At 37.4% G+C, this 18392-nt stretch overlaps 1 protein-coding gene across 1 annotated transcript; it reads left to right on the top strand.

Moving 5' to 3' along the window:
* Positions 1–6839: 6839 nt before the first annotated feature.
* On the top strand, positions 6840–14791 carry LOC148410211 (pyruvate dehydrogenase (acetyl-transferring) kinase isozyme 2, mitochondrial-like). The gene is made up of 11 exons (XM_088437160.1): positions 6840–7078; positions 7847–7988; positions 8839–8910; positions 9006–9193; positions 9367–9456; positions 10716–10793; positions 10890–10966; positions 11399–11497; positions 12564–12674; positions 12754–12867; positions 14136–14791. Exons 1-11 carry the CDS (start codon positions 6949–6951, stop codon positions 14277–14279), a joined length of 1245 nt encoding a protein of 414 aa, XP_088293286.1. The 5' UTR covers positions 6840–6948; the 3' UTR covers positions 14280–14791.
* The last annotated feature ends 3601 nt before the right edge of the window (positions 14792–18392 follow it).

Genomic DNA, 18392 nt, shown 5'->3' with positions numbered 1-18392 from the left:
GCAGCCATTTTGCTTGTTATGCATGCAGGCTAGGCTGGACCCGTGATTCCCTGCGTGCAATGGCATCTTAGAGTTCTCTGTGAAATAACCTGATGTCATTTGTTTGAATGGAAAACACTTTTTTTAAGAGCTTTTAAATTTTACCATTTTCAATCATTGATCTAGATGGGCAAAACAACCAAAGTCTCGTCCATTAGATGACAGAAAATACAAAATTAACCTGTGTAGTCACAGTTTCTGAATTGTTGTGTTTTCTGATGTGAAATGTGTGCCTTGGCTCAATAAAGATCGGGAAACACCACCCTAGAGAGCAATTTTGAATTTGTTTAATAGCATACTGTAAGCTGTGATTATGTTTTATTAAAAAATGACAATCTGTATGAGACATTATACAAGAATAATTTGAAAGAATTCTCTTCTGGATGGATGGATGGATGGATGGATGGATGGATGGATGGATGGATGGATGGATGGATGGATGGATGGATGGATCGATCGATCGATCGATAGATAGATAGATAGCGTAATGGGGTGATAAGTGAAAAACCACAATGTAGCCTCCCCAGCCCCCACGACAAGTTTTCTTGCATGTGTATGTGGGTATCTAATTTTTTTTAAATGTACTTTATACATACATGTATTTATACCCTACATATTTAAGACAAATATTACTGCGGCACACATATTTACTTAAATTTTAAATTGTTTAACCTCATACAGTAACTTAGTTATATTAGCGGTGCCCAGAAGTCTAATTAAAGTGAAGCCTGTAGCTGACCAAACATAATAACGAACAGAATTTACACTTTAAATTCCAATTTATTCTAAAAGAAATCTAGATAAGAGATTTATAGCGCTACTTAACAGCGCGCTTGAGTTTCATGAGGGAGACAAGGCCAGCTACAAGACACATGATTGGCTCGCAGCATGGGAGCGGTAGTAGATCATTTTCTGTCATCAGCTTTCCGAGGTCAGGTCCAAACAGGAAAAGTTGATTTGTTCAGCTTTTTCTCTTGTGTGGTCCATCACGCTTGCTGAAGTTTTTTTCTTAAATATTTCGATGATAGCAAGTAATGCTTCTTTGATGCCTTCCTCACAGTTGGTGTGTGCGCTATCAACATGTGCGTGTGTGGCTTGCTCATAATAATTTATTGCATGTGTGTGTCATGTTCATGTCTACATTACTTATAGCATGTATAATATCAGGCTTGCTCTCCTTCATGTTATGTGTTTGTCACGCTCATATTCATCTTCCTTTCTGTCAACTGCATATGGGTTGATCCTGAAAGAAACTTCAAATTGTACCAGCCATGTTTTACTTGTTCTCTACGGTCCGTCAGCATGTATTGTCCAGATGGGCAAGTGCTCTCCTGTCCGGGGCAACTTGCGAGATGAGAGGAATTGGGTTTTCGGACCAAATGGGGGCTAAAGGTGTCTTTTGTGGCTTTCTGGCTGCTATTTTGGTTTGGGATGGGTGAGGGTACCTTTGCTCTACCACCAGAGGAGGCTGTGCAACTACAAATATTTGTCTGCGTCCCTCTTCCCTGAAACTAATCAGTATCCTTCTTTCACCAGTGCGCTTAACTTAACTTTTTGTTCTCATGTATTTTACTTTGTAGTGTTTTAGGTTTGCTTCAATCTCATGGCAACGATCTGCCAAAAAAGACACCTTAGTCGGCCAGAGGTTCTCTTGGTACTAAAGTGCCAACCATTGGTTTTAATGAAAAAAAAATAACAAAACCAGTCAGGCACGTATAGCAAATAGGGAAAACCGGAGATATTTACTGGCCGTTTGCTCGAAACCCCGGCCGTGTGTAGACCAGGGATCACCAGCATTTCAAAACTAAGAGCCACTTCTTTGGTACTGAGTAAGATGAGGGCTACCAGTTTATATGAAGACACCAATTATGTGGATGATTTCTCACAATAGTTAAAGAACAGCTATAGTAAATATGTAAATCAAGTGTAATATGTAATGTAAATGTAATACTGTACACTGTGATTGTAAAATTCACCCATACCATCTGCCCATCTAATGGATAAGTCATCTCTGGGGTTTGGAAATTCTAGTAGAATGATGGGTTTTGTTATGCTGGAAGTCAATTTATCACATACTGTAAAAATATGTCATGTATAATGTGGAATACTGTAGATTACAATAAAAATGAAATGTATTGCTATATAATGTGCTACTGCACGTGATTTTCTTGTTACGTCCCGTAACTCGGAGCTACAAGATAATGGACGCCCCACACAGACCAGAAGCTCAAAGTTCCAAAATGGATTAGCAACAAAAAATGCACCGCATGGAACCAAAAACATACAAATTCAAAGTACAACAGAAATCCTACCTTAGGTAAGGTACAACAAAAAGAGACACTGGTAAAATAAGTCTATGCAATGTGATCTAACCCAGAAGAGGGGAGCGGAGGCAAATAGGAGATTGAGGCAAAGTAACAACTCAAAGACCCTCGCAAAACACTCAGACTGGAAAAAGCACAAACAAGGACAGAACTCGACTTAGCATAAGCAGCAAAGTCGGATGGAAATACGACACAAAAAGACATAATAATCAAGATAATCTGGCATCATTCACCTGTTCGGCCACACTTAAAAAGCTCGTGGTGACAAATAGAAGTCAGGTGTGCGACCAGTGGTTCCGCCCCCTCATCTCACATTTACAGCAGATAACAGAAACATGACATTCTTGCTACGGTAGCATTCTGCTGCTCGAGAAACTTCAGCAAACAATAACATTGTTATGTGTTTTCACAAGATGTTTGTATGACATGTACTGTATACCAGGGCTTCTGGAGTCTGGAATCCCTTTTAGAAAGCAAACTTTCCAAGGAGAAGTTTAAGAGATAAAAACTGCAAATCACACTATTTTAAAATTACACACAAGGATCCTACCACCTTATAACACACTGGGTGAATTTCCCATTATTTAGTCAAAAACAGTCTGGAATTGGCTGGCAAGCAGTTCAGGGCATCCACCCTCCTACAGCCCGAAGCCAGCTTGGATAGGCACCAGCAAACCTGTGACCCTGTTAGGATTAAACTGTTCTAGAAAACAAATGGATGGAGAGTCAAAAACCGTATAATAAAATAAAATGCCGCTTTTGCTTTGCTGGCGTCGTCACCTTGTTAGCAAGCAATTATAGGCACAACATGCATTTTGACAAATTTTGAAATTATTACCCTTTTAAAAACATATTAAACTGGTTGCTTTACTGAAGCGTTAGGGATAATTTCACAATTTAATATAAAATCAAATTAAATGAACATATATATATATATATATATATATATATATATATATATATATATATATATATATATATATATATATATATATATATATATATATATATATATATATGTTCTCTTTTTTTTTTAATTAAAACCTGATGTTGTGTCCTTCCTTGATGTTACAATGGTTTCTATTTAGGACCTATCAGCACCAGCCTGAGGCGGGGCTGAAAAACCAAGATTAAGCCAAACAAGGCACAAATCTGTAACTGTGAAAGGTATATTAAATCAGTTCCAAAATACCCAAATCGTTTAATGGACCCCCTGCAGTCAGGCCGTGGACCCTCACTTTGAGAACCACTTCTGTATACATTATTGTGCGTTGTAAAAATCTATGTCTACATCGTAACAATGTAGTTACACCTTTGTAAAAAAGATTTGCGTTTTAGCTCACTGAAAAAAACCTAAGCAAAATCTGATTGGCAACTCTTACCTTGGTACTGATTTGTGTGCGCACGTACACATACGCACACACTACATCCTTTTTAAACATTAACATGATGTCCTGCTGTACCCGATAGCCCTCATGAGTAGCCTGCTGACTGCTGTTCTAAAAATACAGTAGCTCTAAAGTGATGAGATAGTTTGAGTAATGTTGGAGAAGTGACCGTATGAAAACCTAGATAGCCTTAATTATAATTCATACAAGGTATGAAATTTTGACTTAATGAGCTCTAACCATCCATGAAACATACAATACAATTGACAGATGGGATCCTAGCAGCAATAAGGTTACATGAGGAAGTGATGGAGGAAAAAAGAAACGAGTCTTCGACCACTGCCTCGAACAGAGGGGGTGGCTCAAGTCTGGAAAACAATCCCCGCACAAGCGTCAACAAATAAATACAACAACATATCTCATACAAAATGTAAATGACTGGGGGAGGGGCGGTGGGTATGGGGGTGCCATGACGTGGCCCCACAAGGATTATCCACGTGTGGCGCTTCCCCAAGCGGCAGTCACGTCACACGGATCGAATTCAGGAACGACAGAGGTGTTGAATTCTGACGCTTGATATGGTGTCTGCGTATGGGATTGTGTAAGAGTGTCCTTCAGCTGATACACCAAGCATACTGTCCCAGTTGAAGGAGGTGCAGTCTGTTGATCGTTCCGAGGGCACTTGGTAGGAGAAGGGTTGGAGCGGTCATCTGTGGAAATATCCTATCCGGGAGAGAGTCAACAGTTTATTTTTGGTTGACCATTCAGTCCATAGCACGAGACTCAGAAAGGGGCTTCAATTAGCCGAATTAGCAATCAGTTACTTTGAGGCAAAACGGCAACTTTTCGCAATGACAGGCATTCCACACAAGGATCCTACAACCGTCTCCATGTTGCGGTTGGATCCACTTGCACCCGAGAGTTGTACATTCGCCCAAATTCTACCAAAAATGATTGCCAGCTTTGTTTTCCAATCCAGCTGTGTCTTTCTGGGAAACTTTGTGATGAACCAGATGTCGCTTCAATAAGGTGGATATTCGTTATCAAAATACCAAAATAGTAGGTGTACCTCACATCCTCTTCGGACAAGATCCATAGGCACGTCGCCCTCACTGTGGTGGTGAATCCAGCGGCGGCTATCTCAGAGGACTGGGAAGGCTCACCCCAGCCTTTTTTCAGTGAGAAAATTGTATCAATACAGTCAAGAGCCCAGCTGAGCAATTCCATGAATAGATTTTGGAATACAAATGTACAGTGTCTGTTCCGCGGTTGGGCTCGTAAGTCGAATTCATCATATGGCGGGCAATCCAAACCTATGTTAAATAGCTAATGCGTTTGGAACCACAGGTAAAAACATCAAAATTGTACATACATATTAAAAATTGGTACCAAAATAGTATAGTAAGTAAGTATATATAATATACATGTATACAATCAGAAAACATCATAAATCAAAATTATAGAAAGGATTTATTTACCTTTGAGTGGTGCTTGTTATGCCCATATTCTCTGATAAGGGATATCTCCAGCATCATTTCCATATAAATCATCTTCTTACTTCTCTCTGTAACATCACTAGCAATCTTGGGCCCCATGGCCAACCCATTCAACTTTCAACTAAGCAGCAAAATGCACTATAAACACGGTTTTGTAACCACTCACAATCGAACAAAGTTTTTGCCGTTGCGCCATTTTGAAACAAGTGAGGCCGACCAATAACAGACCACCATCTCCGTGAGGAGACGCTGACTAATAGCAGACCAGAATTGTAGTGATGCGTTGCAGGGACGGCAACTGAAAATAAGTGTAATTACCTAAAAATGCGTGCAGTTGGAGACGAAACAACACAAATACACCCAAGCCCCTAGGGCCATGACAGTTGTTTTTGTCGCAAAACCAGGAAAATACCATAAACAGGGGATTAAAAAACTCAGTATTCCACATCCCAACATGAAAATAATGTAAGTCAGGGACGCCGTAACACAGGGGTCCACTATATATTTGCAGAGAATAGAAATAACGTGTTGGATATTGAAATTTATCTGTTTCTTAATATGAGTGATTAGTAATAATTATACTCTACAGGAGTCAAACTCAAGGCCCGGGAGCCATATCTGGCTCGCCACATCATTTTATGTGGCCCGCAAAATGCTGATTTGGCTTTAAAAGGACACTGTGTAAGATTTAGACCGCTTTTCATTAAAAAGGAATACATTAAATGGTTATACATTTCAAAAATTTTTAAATAAATTAGTTCTAAATGACCAACAGTATGTTGTAAATATAATTGTAGGTCTAGTTATCATGAAATTACATTACATTATTACATATGGGGGCTGCCATGTCTGTTACAGCGACGGACAATGGTACATGCAGCACCCTCCCGCTGTTTATAATAAAAACCGTCAAATCCTACACGTGTCCCTCCAAGTTTCTGGTTAAAATACCAAACTTGCAAGTTGTCTTCAACTCTTTTTTTTAAAATGAGGGAAAAAAACATTTTCCCCCCAATCCCTCTTTTGAACAGTTCTTGCCGGCCGCTGATTTCAAAAGTAGTTAAAATTTGATTTCACATTCATACTGGTGCGTATGTGTGCCACAATAACAATGCGTTTGACACCCCACTTTTGTATTATTAACGTTGTTTAGAGCAAACGATTTTATTTCATTTCATGCACATGATTTTATTTTGTTTCACCTATGCAGGATTTGTGTGTGTGTGTGTGTGTGTGTGTGTGTGTGTGTGTGTGTGTGTGTGTGTGTGTGTGTGTGTGTGTGTTCAATTCAGTCTTTAAAAACATATCACGTCTCCAAGATTGATGGACTGTTTTCGTTGGCGCAAATATTGTCGCTGTTAATATTATGACAACAGACTGCAGCAATTTTCCATCACGGTTGTTTATCAGCGAGAGAGAGGGAACGTTATGTAATTGTTCATCGTGACCGGGTCAACCATACAGGAGACCGAGTGCCTTGTTTACGCTCGCTCTACAGTACAACGCTTGACGTTTCTTGGAATATGACTGGCTGGTTGCCGCCCAACTCGTCTTCTCATTGGCAGAGAGTCAGTAAACAGTGTAATAAATGTGCACTTGGCGAATGCAGCTTCAGAATGCAATCACGAACCTCTCGGATGTGGGTTTAAGGACTACATCGCCGAATTTAATTGTAGCAACGCGTGTTTAGTACCTTTGAAAATGTCGAGCCGAATAAGATTTGTTCGGTCCATGGTGAAGACGGCAGCTGTGGTTAACGTTCCTAAACATGTGGATCATTTCTCCAAATTTTCTCCTTCTCCGCTTTCCATGAAGCAATTCTTGGATTTCGGTAAGTTGGACTATAAGACACTTTTTGATTAGTTTTGATTAACTAAACGATGTCTTGATTTAATTTTTTAACTGCGCTTTTGTTTACGTTTTTTTTAACTACTCCCAAGGCTTCGCTTCGTGATAATGAGTTTGATATAATTCAACAAGCCAATAATACACAGCTGTCTAATGTCAAACTTAATGGTAATTATTGACATTATAAACTACTTTGAAAAAAAAATTGCACATTATATGCAGCTCACAGATTTACGAAGCAGAATGTTGTGACGCTTCAGTGCGGTTCTATTTTTGTTTTGAGTCCTTTCGTTAAATTGCGGAGACAAATTCAACCCAAGATTAAATCGAAATTGCTCATCAAATGAAGTAATGATGATATTGTCTGCAAATATGATACTGAACACAAGATGTTTATTTTTTTGGCGTGCAACGCACCGCTCTTAATTCAAGTTATTCAACTGCATGTCACATTCAACCTGGCAATGAGCAAGGATAGCCGTGACGTAACATAAATGACTGCTGAATGGCCTCTCCTTTGCACTATTGCCAGGCTGGCAGCACTTTCGATGCGGCCAGAAATCTAACTTAATTTTGGTTTGTTCATGTGTTATGCATGAACTGCACAATTCATGCCATTGGCATTGTACTGTACTGAATTTCCCACTCTCCACCAATGAAAAACATGCAATTGTTTGTATGAGTAAGTTATGTAATAAGTGATAAGTTTGATCCTGTAATGAGTTTTGACCTTTTTCCTTGTACTTTCCAGGTTCGACCAATGCATGCGAGCGTACATCATTTAACTTTCTTCGCCAAGAGCTTCCTGTGCGTTTGTCGAACATTATGAAGGAAATCAACCTGCTGCCTGACCGACTTCTGGCCACACCCTCTGTGCAACTGGTCCAGAGCTGGTTAGTTACAGCTACAGTTTGACAACAGTTTAAGTGTTTGGTTCAACACTGAGTCAATCCCAATCTGAACTTAAAGCAGACATGAATTACTTTGTTATAAATGGTGTATATAGTAACGCTCGTAGTTGTATTGGACACTCCAGATTGTCCTCAGGTGTGATTGGGCGCCTGAATGGTTGTTTGTCCCTGTGTGCCCTGCAATTGGCTGGCAACCAGTTCAGGGTGTCACCCACCTACTGCCTGTAGACAGCTGGGAAAGGCACCAACAGTCTTTTGATAACTACCCATTACTATTATACATATGACATATGTTAATTGCCTGATAAAAGAAGATATTTTCTAAAACTGGAAACTTCAGTTGATGGCATAATTTCTCAATTGTTGGGTGAATCAACTATCCAAACAAGTCATTTTTCTCTAATCGCAAGCTTCTGTTGAAAATGCCTCATATTTTCTAGTGGTACTAAAAGCTGACGCGATCTGTTATAAATAGCGGTGCAACAGATTCCTTCACAAAGCAATGGGGCGGGGAAGCTGTAAGAGTGGATGAACTTTGTCCCAGTTCCTACTCCCCCGCCTTTCTTCATCTTGTTTTTCCTCACCGTGTTTTCACGTTTGTTTTTTTTTTAAACTGTAGGCAGCGTCACATTCAGAATAACGTCAGTACACATAAGCACACCACTTGTCAGGACACATGGTTGGAATATTATCCTCTCAGCTTCATTCTGCACCACTCTGTTTATGTTATTCAACTCTTCCAGTGAAGAGTGTTGTTGACACTGTGGTAACCAGAAGGATATGCATGTCCTATGTTTGGGTTTCACCCGCCTATGCTTGAACTCTCCCTTAGGTACATCCAAAGTCTGATGGAGATCTTGGATTTTCTCGATAAGAGCCCGGATGATCAAAAAACTCTGGAGACGTAAGGAAAGCTTCGTTTAAGAAATAAATACTGGGACGGCTCATTGCAAAGGTTACAGGACCGCTCAGTGCTGCTCTTTTTGCTCTCATCTTTAGTTTTGTGGAAGTATTGGAGACCATCAGAAACAGGCACAATGAGGTGGTCCCCACCATGGCCCAGGGAGTCATTGAGTACAAGGAGGAATATGGTCAGCAGGATGCTGTTACTGACCACAACATTCAGTACTTCCTGGACCGCTTCTACACCAGCCGAATATCTATCCGCATGCTCATCAACCAACATAGTAAGTGGCGGCCTCATGTGCACTGTGAAAACACAGTATGCAGTTTCTATCACAAATATCATTTCTGACAATATGACCAAAACAATTAATAAGATCAGGTATAAAAATAATTTAGCGAACAATGAAAATGCTGGAACTACTGTAATACGCATGTTTTCCTTTTCTGTCTGCAGCGCTTGTCTTCGGTGGAAACACGAACCACACTCACCCTGACACCATCGGCTGCATTGACTCTGTATGTGATGTTCCTGAGGTTGTACGAGGTAATCTATGCACCCATGATTTTCCATTAAAAAAAAAACCTTCTTGATTACCCAAATCACATATATAAATAGCACAAACGGCATTACTACAAAAAAATGTGTTTTTACACATGCCATGATTTTTTTCCTGTGAGTGTCATAATACACATTTCCTGATAGTAAAAGAAGGAAAGAAGTTGAAGGAAACAATGTGATCTAATATTGTTGTTCAATGACTGTATGTTTTCCAACCAACTTCTATGAGTTTGTGTGATGTCAGTTCTATTTTCAGTCAATCTAACAGAAATCAGATAATGATGCAACCAGTTTATTAGCAATTGCTCTGAAAACTATGTGTAATCCAGGCAAACCTGAGTTCTGTGTCAAGACAATAGTTTATTTTTATACATATACTCTCTCTCTCTCCCTCTCTCTCTCTCAATATATATACTGTGTATATATATATGTATGTATGTATGTATGTATGTATAAAAAGTAATCCTTTGCTACTTCCCGCTTCCAGAACTTCGTCCGCAATGACAAAAAAACTGTCAACTGATAGGCTAGGCAATCTTGTCAAAAAGCTCATGGGGAACTCCTACAAGACACGGGATTTCCAACAAGACACGTGATTGATGAAAATCAGCCAATAAGGGCAGGAGTTGTAATCTGCTTGTGCTCAGAAGGTTGAATCCACTCCTCATTGGTGCCCGCGTTTTGTAGGCGTGCCCCCTGAGCTAAATGACAGCAGTGCTATTTTTTTATTTTTTTTGTCATTGCGGAGGAAGTTCTCTGAGTCCATCACACATGAGCGACTGAAACAGATCGCGCAAAGCGGAAAGAAGGGATCCTCTTACCTTTTTTAATCTTCATATCGGCCGGTCGGACAAAATATGCCTGTACTGATATGTGTCAAATTTCCAAACATCAGCCCGATAATCGTCGATCTCCAATGGTTTGGTCAGTTCTACTAAGACAAAGTCCTTATTGGTTTTAACTTTAATTTCCCAACAACCAAAAGGTTCAAATTGTAATTAGTGTATTAAAATAACGGATTTGAAGACGATGTGCACTGTTGCTATTGTGTTTTTTATCTGACGAGCTCACTATAGCCTGTCCTTGTAAAGCTGTCAACATACCTGCTAGAGATCATCACCTTTATTATCATTCACAAACAAGTTATATAAATGGATAATTGTGACAATTGGATTTACAGTACACTGCTTATAATAATAATGAACTATAACAGGTTCTATTCTTGATTATTTTTGTCTCCCTAGATGCTTTTGAGAGCGCTAAATTAATGTGTGAACAATATTACCTGGGAGCACCTGAGCTGGAGTTGAGACAGATGAATGGTGAGAAACATTGTCGTTCAACACAGGCATAAATATTGGTTGTTGTTTTTTTAACGTGACAACAAAGTGATGACTATGGTTTTTGTTCTTCCTTAGCTAACAGTAACAGACAGCCCATTCAGATCTCTTACATCCCATCTCACCTGTACCACATGCTCTTCGAGCTCTTTAAGGTAAAATGACCAAAGTGACATTAAATTGCATCTCTCTCTCTCTTCTCTCTCTCTCTCTCTCTCTCTCTTTCTCTCTCTCTCTCTCTCTCTCTCTCTCTCTCTCTCTCTCTCTCTGATATTTTTAAAACATTGAAACTGATGTGTCATGAAACAAGGTTTGTTTTTTGGGTGTCTTGACTGCCTCAAGGACACCTTGACTGTTTTCAGGAAACAAGCTAGCATCTCTCTAATAGCTATTTTCAATTTTTTTTTCTGCACTTTGGTTTCAGAAAGAGCTAATGAGATGCAATAATTGAATTGTAAAAGAATAAATGAAAGATACACAAAATAACATGGACCATTGCCGTTTATCATTATTTTTATGTACTGTTTTTTATTCAAGCATTTTTGAACTCTCCAATATGATTAAATGAGTCTGTGCTCTTGCTGCAGAATGCCATGAGGGCAACCATTGAGAACCATGAGGCCAGCAGGATCCTCCCGCCAATCAAGGTTCTGGTTGCCGTTGGTGGAGAGGACTTGTCAATCAAGGTGACCTTTATTTTGACAGTGTGTGCAAACATTGTGAGAAAATATCCAAAATATCCTGATGTATACTTAAACCTTGGGTGACTTTAGTGAAGATTTTTCACGAATCAGGCCAACTTGGACTGACTTTGAAAGGGTCATAACATATATGTAATTTCCAAGGCTGTTTTAAAGAATTTAAACAACATTTAGCTCTTGAGTCGAAGCTTTCTGTCAACGACGAGTCCCACAATGCATAGCAAGAACTTTGCATAATGGGAGTCAGGCTAAGCCCCTCAGTTAAGTCATTGAAAGGCTTGCAAATGTCACAAGTAGTTCGCTAGGGCCCCCCAGTGGTTTTGGGGTCTCAACACAAATATTTCTATTGCACCCTGTCTGCCAGTTACCGTTGAAAAGATTAATGCAAAAATCAGGGAATGCATGACAAACCGAGTTTTCAATATGTCCAAAATTGACAATCTTTTCAGTTTTAATGGAATTAATGAGCCTAACATGGGCTAAATTTGACACCTGCTGAGTGTACCTCTCAACCTCCCGTTTGCAAGCATTTAGAAGGGATGGCAGGACGGCATATTGAAATTTGACATGTTTTTACAGTTTATGTAATAATTTAGCCACCTAGTGTTTTTTTTTTTGTCTGCTTTTCCTCTGATACCACACGTCAAAAATATTTAAAAGTCCGAGTTGGGTCAAAATATCCCCTCGGGGTTGATTAAACATTTTGATTTTTGCTTGCTGACAAACAAATGTAAACACCGAAGACCAAATAACACATTTCCACCTAATTATGAATGACCAACCTATATAGTTGTTTTGACAATCAGCATTTTTTAGTTAAATAAATACTGCAATTTGAAATAACTGACTAAAACCTAGAATCCTCAAAAATCGAAATTCTTTTCAATTTGCAGCACCCAATTTCCATATTTAGATCAGATTAGCTGTTGTAGTTGCTTTATTTTATTAGAACACCATTGCATACTAATTTAAATCAAATGTATCTATTTCACTATTGTTGGCATGACACCACACCGTTTAGACAGTCACTGTAATATGTGTTTCCCAACAGATGAGCGATAAAGGGGGTGGAGTTCCATTTAGGAAGACTGAGCGTCTCTTCAGCTACATGTACTCCACAGCTCCCAAACCAGAGATAGGAGAGAAACATAGAGCTCCTCTGGTAAGCTTTTTGAATACAAAATATGCAGTACGGATTGAATGAGACAATTGTATAACACATGCATTCTGTGTATTTATAGGCTGGTTTTGGCTACGGGCTGCCCATTTCTCGTCTCTATGCTCGCTACTTCCAAGGAGACTTACAACTTTATTCCATGGAGGGTTGTGGCACCGATGCTGTTATACACCTGAAGGTAACACAGAAAACAAAACAAACAAACGAACAAAAAAAAAAACAAGATTGCACTACAGTGTCTTTTGGACATATTATGATTTGAATGAAAATTTAAGTTTGCTGTTGAGTAATGATGGAAATCAAATTTTGCATGGACACCCATTGCAAATGTTTGTGAAAACAAAGCAAAAAAAAACATTTAAGGCAAATACTACTTTTCAGCCACACTGAAGTTTACAAAATAAATATTACAAACTTTGTCAATCTTTCCCAAACAGGTTGCTGCCGAGTATTTAGTGACTAAATAATCAAGCTGTTTGATGATGATGTGGATTATGTAACTCTGACAAATAACAAAATGATTAAATTAAGAAAAAATACATTCAACGGGTTGAATTGATTGCATTATTGAAGAGTCATGAATAAATTCTCAATTTAATATAAAATAAAATGAAGTTAAGACAAAACTATAGTTTTTTTTAATAACTCAAAATATTTCACAGACTCCTTGCTTTCAGGCCGCGGACCCTTGGGGGTCCATGTACCCCAGTTTGAGAACCACTGCATTGAACATTAACAGAAAATATCTAAAAAAGTGGGATTTCTATTCATCTAAAAGGATGATATATTGTATATCAAGAAACTAATTTGATAAAGTTCTTATTTACAATGTATGTTCTAGTCACTTATGTTAATATTGTTTAATTATACAAATAAATGATGTAATTATTGGTATAAACATATGTTACACTGCCGAATCAAATAACTAAAAATCCAAATAATTATAAAAATAATGAATAAACCTTCCTTTGTTATATATAATTTTGATAACCACATTTTAAACAAGTCTTACATTAGTGAACAAGAATAATGTGGAATGAGTTAGGGTTAGGAATGCAGTTTTGTTTTCATCAGTCATCTGAACTTTAATGAGTTTTTATATATTCCCAGCAATATGCACAGGCAAAGTCTTTTTTCCAATGCTGTTTTAAAATATTCAAGATTCAAGAGTTTTATTGTTTGCATACATAGTAAAACCACACAATGAAATTCTTATTCTGTTCACTTCCCCAAGCAGACTACATTCTATAATCGAATCACTGCACATCACAGTAAAGTTATCCTTTCCAACTCAAATGATAATGCCCATGCCTTTATTGAACAGAAAACATTTTCTGTGAGTTTATCCTTATTTTTGTGTCTCTATTTTAGGCAGTTATTTATATTAAGCATGTTTATTACAAATCCTCAATTATTGTTTTTTTTTTTTTTTTCTTGTCCATCCAGGCATTGTCCACAGACTCAGTGGAGAGGCTGCCAGTTTTTAACAAAACTGCCCTGCGCCATTACAAGCTGAGTTTGGAAGCAGGTGATTGGTGCGTACCCTCTAAGGAGCCACTCGACCTCACAGTTTTTCGAATTGCCAAGTGATTCAGTCAAGAAAAGACACAAACAAACTGCTATGCTTGACTATAAACTGTCCCTGAGACAACAGGACCTTGATGGACCTGGGAATCAAAACAGAAGAAGGTGGCCACATTTTTTTTTGAGTTTTTTTGAGACACTTGAGTTAACCATGCACAATTTACCACCTTGTTTTGCCTTTCGTCCTCTGTGAAGGAACAGAGGTGTAGAATTCAGTGGTGCAGTAGCACATCTGGAATTCCAGCATGGAAGTATTGGTTTGAAATGATTGAACAGCTGCAGCTGGATACTGAGCTGTTATTTGCTGATATTTTCACAGCCGTGTAAAAAGTTAAAAATCTTATTTTCTGCTGTAGAGTATATTGGGATGTGTACTGTATCACTGTAAATAGTCGCAATTTATAGTATATGAGTGTGTGCTTGGTTTCATTCCTTTGTATTTTTTGACAATTTTTAACGCAATTTCAGATGGCCTATTTTTGTTAAAAAAATAAAGCAACAAATACAGTACAACTAAACGAGTTAAGTCATATATTTGGTGCTGATTATGACGTTCTTCATTGATATAGTGGCTGAAGAAGAGCTTGTGGCAAACCATGTGGTAAGTAGTAAGTACGTGCTTGGCCAACGAACTTCATGCGGAGGTGCAGCAATAAACTTTGTTCGCAAACAGAAACTTATCGCAGACTTGTGTAACAATAAAGTTGACTACATGGCATACATTAGTGACCGCAAGTAGATTTTGACCTCGTGGCCGTCTGCCAAATGCAGCGACTGTGTTTTCCCAAAGTTATTGAAAACCCTAGGTTCAACCAAAGCAGTGTGGATTTGTAACCCAGGCTGCACTACTGTAGCAGTATTAACATAACAAAAATACGGGACACATTAAAACACATAACGGTTGTCAGTGTTGAGCAAGTTACTTCAAAATTCGAATGCATTATTTCCTACTTATTACTGTCATTTCAGTGTAATTAGTTGACTTACAATATTACTGTTTTTGAAATGTAATGCGTTACACTGCGTTACTTTTATATTACTCTTACCACCATAACTGAAAATATGGATTTGCCATTCTAAATGTAGCTCTTTACACATCCAGTGAAAGTTTGCCTTAAGTATAAAAGCAGTACAAATCATTTGATCAGTATTGTATTGTAAACCTGTAACGAAATGATTAGATACAGAATCTTTATGTATTTTAATCTTAGCTTCACAGCATAGTTATGTCTTTTAATGCTTTAGAAACTCTGTTGGCGCATTCCACAATTTCAATGTTAATATTCAAATTCAAGTTCGGTCGGCTAGGTTTGGGACACAAATGTCAACAATAGATGGTTTCGGTGGGGCTAACGTTAGTGGCTAGGCTGCATCATTGTTAGTGTTTAGCGTACTGTTTAACATGAGTTTTTATATGCTTCACCTTGATACACATTGACCACAACTATTTATTGACTATGATTGATAGGCATTGTACAGTGGAAATTTATCTTAACTTATCTTGTTATTATTGCTAGTTGCGACAGGGATCTCGCTGACAAGGTTTCCAAATGCTGGCAAATCCACTGTGGAAAACGGCAGCATACCACCTCATGCCACCTCTTGAGGTCGAAGTGGCTTTCCTGACTTTTGTTTTATCCCCACTCTCAATCCTCTGTGTTTTCTTTTTGCTAACTTCATGCTACTATGACACCGCTCTAAATAGTTTGTCAAATTGCTGATGATATTTGGCGAAATGGACAGCTCTTTGGGTGTCGCACATGAAGTACACATAACTATTATATTTTTCTTTTATTTAATCGCTGACTAACTAATAACTATTATTATTATTATTATATTAACTATATATATATATATATATATATATATATATATATATATATATATATATATATATATATATTAACTATTATATTAACTAACTAACTTATTATTATTATTATATTAACTATTACTATTACATAACTATTATATTTTTCTTTTATTTAATCGCTGACTAACTGAAAGTAATGGGCGTATGTCCATATTCAACCTGTCATCTGGTGCTGTATCACTTGTCTCTGCTGTGCTGTCATAGTTACTAACAAGAGGAAGTAAACATTTTGCTCCAGACTTTGTGTTTTTGGCGAATTTGGGGGAAAATCAAAATTTCTAGGTTAAAAAAGTTCCTCAAAAAATTGTAATGCATTGTGTCATTTATACTGAGTAAAATATTAGTTTTATTTTGTGTGTGTGTGCGCGTGTGTGTGTAATGTGTTCAACAACCGTGTTATAGCAAAAAGTAATGGATCGCAGTAATTACATCCGTTTTGGAATGTGTTACTCCCAACACTGGTGATGGCATAGTGTATAAATTTGTAGCAGCCCTACGCTCATACAAGCAATACAGAATCCAAGGTGTCAAAGTCACTGCTGCAATGCAATGTGAAATAAAACCACAAGACACAATTGTAAAAGCAATACATTTTATTTTTTCCCCTTTGCTCTTTTCTATGTTTGAAGTCAATATGCTTGCTTCTTCTAATTCAAAGGGATTTAATGCTTTCTGTTGGGCTTTTTGTTTGATCTGCAAAGTGTAAAGCATTCAAAGTCATTTTCCATAAGTTTCAAACAGAACATTTTTTTTTAAATAGTCTTTCACAAAGTAACTATTACAGCTTTGTTCTATACGTATTTCAGAAATATAAAATATATATTATTAAACATTCCATTTTTTATCGATTCACTCTATATGAAATATTCTTTATACTGATTCTTTTGACTTACTTTATCTAAGTTTGCCATATTCCAGTGAGTGACCTTAACATTGTTTTCAACAAAAACACAAGTCATTTGCGGAGGTAAGACGCTCATCTTGGATTCCCTCACATGCTTTTTTCATCCTTGTGCCAATTTTATTGACAACCCATCTATTTCTACCGTGGTAGAACATCAAGAATTAGAAAAACAAAATAATATCGTGTAACATAAAAACAGTTGAAAATAATCATTGCAGTAGAAAATTAATGACATTACCATGATGACAAAAAAAAAGCAATAATAAATCTTCTTAAATACACAAGTTCTCTTACAGTGTAGAATATTTCATTTTGATTGCAAACAGCCTGAAAAGTTAACCATGAAAAACAATTCCAGAAGAACTCAATAACAAATATCCATTGTTAAACTTAAATGACAAATATCAAAAGAATCAATTACAGGTTCATTCTACATTTTGTTCTTCAGTTAGCATGATGTAAGATGTTGTATGGTGTTCTTGCCAGGGAAGCCATCTTTAAGTAAGATGCATTATGAATACAAATATGATGATGATAATGATCATTGTTATTATTATGAAGTTGAAATTTAAATTTTCAGAAGGCGAGACTCAGAAAATTGTAGTCAATCATCTCCAAAATTTGCCTGGACATATAATTCCCCCATAATTCTCAATTTTTTTATTTTTTAGAAATAAGTGTTTTCATAAAGCTGTGGTGAGTTCTTAGGAGAGGAAGACAAAGTTGTATGAATTAATTCATGTACCCATTATGAGTGTCTATAAAATGATCAATACTGATGCGCTCATTTTAATATTTTCATATGTGGATGTGGGCAAGCCTAGAGATGTGCATGTGAAGTTAGACACATTCAGCACGGGTGAGAGATTTCATCATCAAACGAAAAAAATACTTTAACAACCTTTAATCTTCTACCATTGAATAGAGCCACTTTCACACTCGCTTTCAGCTGGTGTTATTTGCTCGCCTAAAACAGCCTTTCTCAAGTTGAGCCAATGTCAGGCAATCATGTTATTTATCAGTAAGGCTCTTTTGCACGAAGCTGGACAATTTCTTGCCTAATTTATGCATTTTAGCTAATTTAAACACGTACAAATACCACCAGCGCAGTGAGACACATTCTTTTTGCACAAGGTAAGAATAATAATAACATGTTTTATTATGGCGATATAGGCCACCCTAAATCAGTCACGTTTTATTAATGTACGTCTAATACATCATTAATAGTTATTGATTTTTCATTAATATAAGCATTTACATGTATTGTGTCAGCAAGCCTAAGATAGAAAGGCTACATTCATTTCTATGGCATCCATTAGCCAGTTTGTTAGCCTGTTAAAAA

This window comes from Hippichthys cyanospilos, chromosome 16 (assembly GCF_059441005.1).
Source record: "Hippichthys cyanospilos isolate Australia breed blue-spotted pipefish chromosome 16, RoL_Hcya_1.0, whole genome shotgun sequence".
NCBI lineage: Eukaryota > Metazoa > Chordata > Actinopteri > Syngnathiformes > Syngnathidae > Hippichthys > Hippichthys cyanospilos.
This window is presented reverse-complemented; position numbering and strand designations above follow the sequence as displayed.